The 6467-nt window shown below is 38.5% G+C and overlaps 1 protein-coding gene across 2 annotated transcripts in view; it reads right to left on the bottom strand.

Moving 5' to 3' along the window:
• Window positions 1-2338: 2338 nt before the first annotated feature.
• LOC137377940 (MICOS complex subunit MIC27-like) overlaps window positions 2339-6467 on the bottom strand; it is an 84205-nt gene continuing 80076 nt past the window's right edge. The window contains exons 8-9 of one of the 2 annotated variants that reach the window (XM_068048004.1): window positions 3410-3539; window positions 2339-2741 (exon numbers count right to left, since the gene is read on the bottom strand). In XM_068048004.1, the coding sequence (XP_067904105.1) occupies window positions 2650-2741; window positions 3410-3539 (222 nt within the window). In that variant the 3' untranslated portion in view covers window positions 2339-2649. The remainder of the gene's footprint in view (window positions 2742-3409; window positions 3540-6467) is intronic. The other variant, XM_068048005.1, reaches the window with a different exon arrangement.

Genomic DNA, 6467 nt, shown 5'->3' with positions numbered 1-6467 from the left:
GCATGAGTGGATGGTTTCATTTAATTTTTTTTATGTTTGTGTGTAAACAGAGTGATTTCCACGTTAACCTGTTCTGCTTTTGACATGGCTTCAATCTAATGGGCCAAAAATAGATCAACATAACATTTGTACTAAAATGCAGGTAGTACATTCTGCACCATATTAGAATGCAGAGCAAGCACATGTACAAGACCACCTCCTATTTATCTCTTCTAAAGCTTCTGATCCAAATGTTAGAATCACCAATTTTCCTATTTTGAATACTAAACTTAGCCAACTCCCTCCCAAATCAAATCTAGAGACAATAACATATCTTAATAACCTAATTACGTCTATATAAATATGGCTTTGTCAAATGCTCATGTGGTCGAATCAGTGAACAAATAAATATCTGCTGCAAACATTTGTAAACTGGCTTTTTTAAAAATTCAGTTCTAGAAATTGATCTAGGTATTACATTTGTCGAGGTAACTTTAACAAAAAGGCCAATAATTTCTCAGTTTTTCTCTGAAACCTTGTTAGCCTGGTCTTTCACTAAAGTCAAGAGTGAGAGATTCACAAGCAACTGCCAGTCTACAGAAATGTCCATTAACAATTAGCTTTCAGACATGCTTATTTAAACCACTTCCACAGTAAGTACGTGAGAGTTAGGCTAAAAGGGTCAGGCCACAGTAAACACAGCCTTGGCATATAAACATCACAACTATTTACAGACTCCAAACCAATCATAAGCAATGCTGGGACATAGTGACCAGGAAAACAATATTGCCTATGTACTTATACAAAATGATAGAAAGTCTGAGTGATTAAAAGATGACATTTTTGTGGTCTCTAATGCTTGAAAGGCTGCATTTTCTCCCAAGAGATTCTTTTTTGAATCTCATGATAATAGATCATGGCCCATTGGAGTCTCTGGTCCATTTTCTTGAAGGGGTGAAAGTTATGTTCAGTTTTTCCAAATCACCAAAATACAAGTGTTACCATTTTAAGGGACAATGCTTTCCACAGAATTGTCCCGTAATCCTAAATGGAATAAAGGGATACCTGTATACTGTTAGCCACTCAGTCATCCCCTAATCTTGTTTCAGGCTTTACAGCCTCTGGGTGCAGACACTTGCATTGAAACAGTCTTGTGATATCATGAGTTAGGAAACCTGTCACCATTCATTATACTATAGAATTTCTACCCAAAACATCTGCCTTATTTACAAAAACACAATGAGGGATGATTGAGAAGGCAACAATGATATCCCCATGTGTTCCTCTTAAGGCAAAGCTGCTTAGCTTCTCAACATTTTTAGAGCTCAAGATTGGTTTAATTATTTAACTAACCCCAGCTTGGAGGAAATTAAGGCCATGGCTGCTGAACTTGGAGAGCCAGAAGCAAAGTTTGCAAGCCACATTTAACCAGTTCTTTTCGGACTTTTAATTCCCCTCTATTTTATGCTTGTATTTACTTGTGAATGCATATTAATTTCTAGTGTTCTACACTATATTGGTCTCCAGTCCAGAGGAATATCCATCTTTTTACCAGATCCAAGAGATTCCTTGACATGCACTTATCACAAAATGTGAATGGAATCTTGAGACGTCTGGACATATGCTACATTAAAATTTAATGCAAAAGATTTGATGGTCAGAAATATTTTAAATTATACCTTCCAACACAACCAAATCCCAATTAAAATGATCACTGGCAGGCTACAGGGAAAGAACGGGGGATTGGGTCTATTGAATTGCACTTTCAAAAGAGCCAGCAGAGTCACAATGGCACGAATAGCCTTCTTCTGTGTAGTAAACTGAGATTCCTCACAAAGTAAGTTCCTTTTTTTGTAAGAACAGAAAAGTATTTTCCAGAAAGGGAGAAGGTAAACTCATGTCACAACAGCTTGCAACAGTTGGGCGGTTTTGTAACAAGATACGGAAAGGGAATGGTGTGTAATTTGGGAATTGGGACCTGCATTTGGAATGCAAGAACAAACCTGTGGTGCTGAGCAACAACAAAAAGTGATTTTAATTAAATGCACCTTATGTGCTCCCCAAGGTGTGAAGTCTGTGTACAATAACAAAGCATTACACACTTAGGTGGCTACTGTACTCCATTTCTTGGGTCAAGTCTTTCTAAGGCGATTCCACCCCACCCCTCCATATCCTAACCTTACTGATAGAACAGATCAGAATTCAATGTTAAGTATGAAATTTAGTTTCATGTCCTCTGAATAATGTTCCACAGTTTGGTTGGAAGAGGAGAAAAAATATCATGAAAATAAAACAATCCCATTTAGCTCTCACTAGAAACTGAAGTCATGCATTCCCAGGAACAAAGATCGACATGGCATTCCTGCAGTTACTCAATATTTATTTTCTAGATGTTGCATACACCATTACACAATGTGGTATAAACAGAAACAGTAATCCTTTTATTAATGTTTGAATTGAACATGTAACATTTTGGCAGGAGACAGTTTTATAATCAACACATTTTTCTCAGATACAAATAAATAGATGCTGTATTATAAAGTAAATTCACACATTAGCATAAATGATGGTCATTAAAGTTTTTGGATACACAAAATTTATTCCACTACCACAAAAGATACTTTGAAACACCAGAAAGCATACTGTAAACATCTGCAGTTATCTGGGTCCTTAACTTCGAGTGCTGTACAAGTCTGTATCTTCAGGATTTGACTGTCCATGGTCCATCAAGTTGGGGTCAAGTGCAATCATTTGCTTTTCTGCTGCATGAGCAAAAAAAGAAAAATGTGGGCATTATTTCATACTGGACTTTTGAAACATGCTTCACAACAACGCAACTGAAAAGCACTGACACGTGACTGTTGCACTTGAGGTAACTTTCTGTCACGCCTTAATAAAAAAGCCAGTTATTTCCAGGGTAGAGAAAATAATTTCCATTAACAGAACATATTTTCTCGTTGGTGCCCTTAGTAAAAAGTACAGAAAAAGAAAGCCAGTCTGATATATAATTGACCTGTGAAAGAACAATTAGCCTCTTACTGCCCCAGGATGGTGCAATTATATCTGTGACTTTACACCAAGCTATACTTTAAAAGCAGAGTAATAGGTTGCCTATTACATAGTATAAACTTCCTGTTGAATAAAAGAGTACATCATTTGACCTACCACGAGCCACAGAAAATGGATGGCGGGGGGGGGGGGGGGGGGTGGCGTGCGGTGGTGGTGGAGGGAAACGGAGAGAATGAGAGAGGTCAATCGATCGATTTAGAGAGATAGCGAGAGAGGTCAATTGATCAATCTAGAGATATATTTGCACTTAATTAACATAAAATAATAAAAGCTTCAGCACCCACTACACACTGATTTTACATTAAGATACATGTTGTTAATATCCTAACTGGTTGACAACAGTAGAAAGGCTGGTTAGTACCTTCTGTTGACACAAAGGTAACTTCTGACTTTAATAGTTTTTGAGGCAAGTCCTCTGCAAGTGGAGCGTCAGTGCTTTCCGTCTTACCAGGTATCTCTTGCTTTGGCTGGTTCTCCTGTGTTTTAGTGGTCTAAAAGGAACACATACCACACCAACAATAAAAATGCAGAACTTAACTTTGCAGTGTTCATTTCAAGCAAGTAGAATATTTAAATGCTAGCTTGATATTTCTTGAGTTAACAGAGATGGTTAATTTTGTTAACTTGTACATAGGTAGAATTTCTTTTGTGGCTGAGCTCCCAAGACCGAAGCTGCCTTGTTTCGCTCCTTGCAGAATCGCTGCATTATATCCCCCCATCTCATCCCCACCAACCTTGCTCAGGCACATCTCAACAATACATACCCTCAGTGTCCTTCCCAGCCCCAAGTTGAGCTTCAACACCTCCTCGCCATATCCAGCCCACTACTAGGATTGTGAGTCTGCACCCATAAAGCACCACCCGTTAACACCCCTAGCTCAACCCCACCGTCATTAAAACCCTCATCCATGCTTTTATCACCTTCAGACTATTTTCCACGGATGTCGAGATCCACCCTTCATAGATCTATCACCTGCCATTCTGTATTAAGTGCCATTTATTTATCACCCTGATTTTTCCAACGTCCAATTGCTCCCCATTGACCAGTTTAGTTGCACTATTTTACAAACAAATATGTACCCTATAACTACTACACTTCAAAATCAAAAATGTAATCTTATCTATTTTACCCTATGGGGCAATTTCACAATCCCACACTCCCTGCAGGGAATTATGCTTACAGACAGCATGAGTCCAGGACAAGTCTATAGTATCATTGCTCAGATTCTTCAACCCATGCTCCCTGTGAGTCTGGCTCCCAATGAGATCGTGGAATCATTCGTTATATATAAGAAGCCAAACAATGACACAGCTGAATTTTAGGCAAGAATAACAATCCAAATATTAATTTTTGATTGTTATGCAGGTTGTTGTAACTGCCACATTGGTTTACAGGAGTAGAATGTTCATTCTCAGCTGGAAAGGCTGCCTGTCAGTTTAGGTTTAGAAAGTCTGGTTAAAAACGTTCAGCAATGGGTCATTTTCAATGATTTATTGCTAAGAAAATCAACTCTGGAATGTGGGCCTTCAATTAGATGATTGAAGCTCTCAGATTACACTGACTGCCAAAGAGCTCAAATTGGAGCAAGGGAGAGTGAGGGGAGAGTTGATAAAGGTGTACAAAATGAAAGGCATAAGTTAGACAATAAAAAATTGTTCCCATTAACTGATGGTACAAGGACTAGGGAACACAGATTTAAAGTTTTGAGCAAGAGATGTAGGAGGAATGTGAGGAAGAACTTTTTTACGCATTGTTGTAATGACGTGGTACTCGCTGCCTACGAGGTGGAAGCAGAGATGATTGATTTTAAAAAGAAATTGGATGGGCACTTGAAGGATATAAAACTTGCTGAGCTACAGGGATCAAGTAGGGGAGTAGAAACGACTGGATTGCTCCGTGGAGAGCCGATGTGGACATGATGGGCCGAATAGCCTCCTTCTGTGCCATAAATGACTCAATGGAATGAGGAGATAGGATAGCCAAAAAAGCAAAGTAGTACACTGCAAATGCTGGAAATCGAAAATGTAAAAGGGTGGAAAAGCATGGCAGGTCCCTCAGCAGCTGTGAAGGTAAAAGCCAGGTTAACATTAACGTTTCAGGGGTGACCCTTAAAGGTTACTGTGGGATTCCAACATTTTCAATTTTTGCCTCAGATTTCTGGCATTTCCATTTAATCTCATTTCTATGTACAAATTGACTTCAAATAAGTGATCTTGAAGTATTATTTCCCTAACTTGTCTGCATTTACAATTGAAGGATATACTTAACATAGAGGGAGTGCAATGGAGGTTCACCAGACTAATCCCTGGGATGGCATAATTGTTTTACGTGAAGAGAGAAACTGGGCCTGTATTCTCTAGAGTTTCAAAGAATGAGAGGTGATCTCATTGAAACTTACAAAATTCTTACAGGGTGTGACAGGGTGGATCTAGATCGGATGTTTCCCCTGACTGGTGAGACTAGAACCAGGGGACATATTCTCAGAATAAGGGGTAGATCTTTTAAGATGGAGATGAGGAGGAATTTCTTCACTTAGAGGGTGGTGAATCTTTGGAATTCTCTACCCCAGAGGGCTGTGGAAGCTCGATCATTGTTCAAGACAGAAATTGATGAATATCTGGATACTAATAACATCAAGGGATATGGGGATAGCACGGGAAAGTGGCATAAAGGTAGATAATCAGCCATGATCTATATGAATGGCAGAGCAGGCTCGACCGGCTGAATGGCCTACTCCTGCTCCTATGTTCCAATGGAGGATTCCTGTTAATAAGCAAGAGTGAAAGAATATTGCATTGTTTTATTTAAATTTATGGTCATTTATGGAAATTTAATTACTAAACGACTAATGCGCATCCTCAATTTTAATCGTTCTACCATTGGCGGCCATACTTTCAGCTGCTGAGACACTATGCACTGGAGTTCCTCCCCAAACTTTTCTGCCTCTCTATCCTCCTTTAAGATGCTCATAAAACCTACCTCTTTGACTAAGCTTTTAGTCATCTGTTCTGATATCTCCTCTGTGGCTCAGTGCTAAAAAAAGAAATCTTTTTTGATAATGCTCAAGTTAAGCACCTTGTGACATTTTACAACATTTAAGGAGCTATATAAATGTAAGTTGTCATTGACTACATCTGTAAAAAGGGGTTGGGCGACAGTAGTCTCCAACATAATTTAAGCACCTTGTTTGAAAGGATTTTAAATCTTAACCTCAAATAAATAATCCTAGTATTTAGCATTAATTAATGTAAATTTGCCAAACTTGCTCAGCAAAACAAACAATAAGTGATAGAAAAAGAAAGTTATATAAGCTTGGGAGTAGTTAAAGGAGAATGTATAGTGAAACACATGGAAAGCTTTGCATTAAATCTCAGATTTGAATCAATAACAAGTGTGTAAATACAGTTGCCAATTGTAA

Source organism: Heterodontus francisci, chromosome 15 (assembly GCF_036365525.1).
Source record: "Heterodontus francisci isolate sHetFra1 chromosome 15, sHetFra1.hap1, whole genome shotgun sequence".
Taxonomy (NCBI): Eukaryota; Metazoa; Chordata; class Chondrichthyes; order Heterodontiformes; family Heterodontidae; genus Heterodontus; species Heterodontus francisci.
The sequence above is the reverse complement of the archived record's forward strand: the minus strand, read 5'-3'. Positions and strand labels throughout refer to the sequence as shown.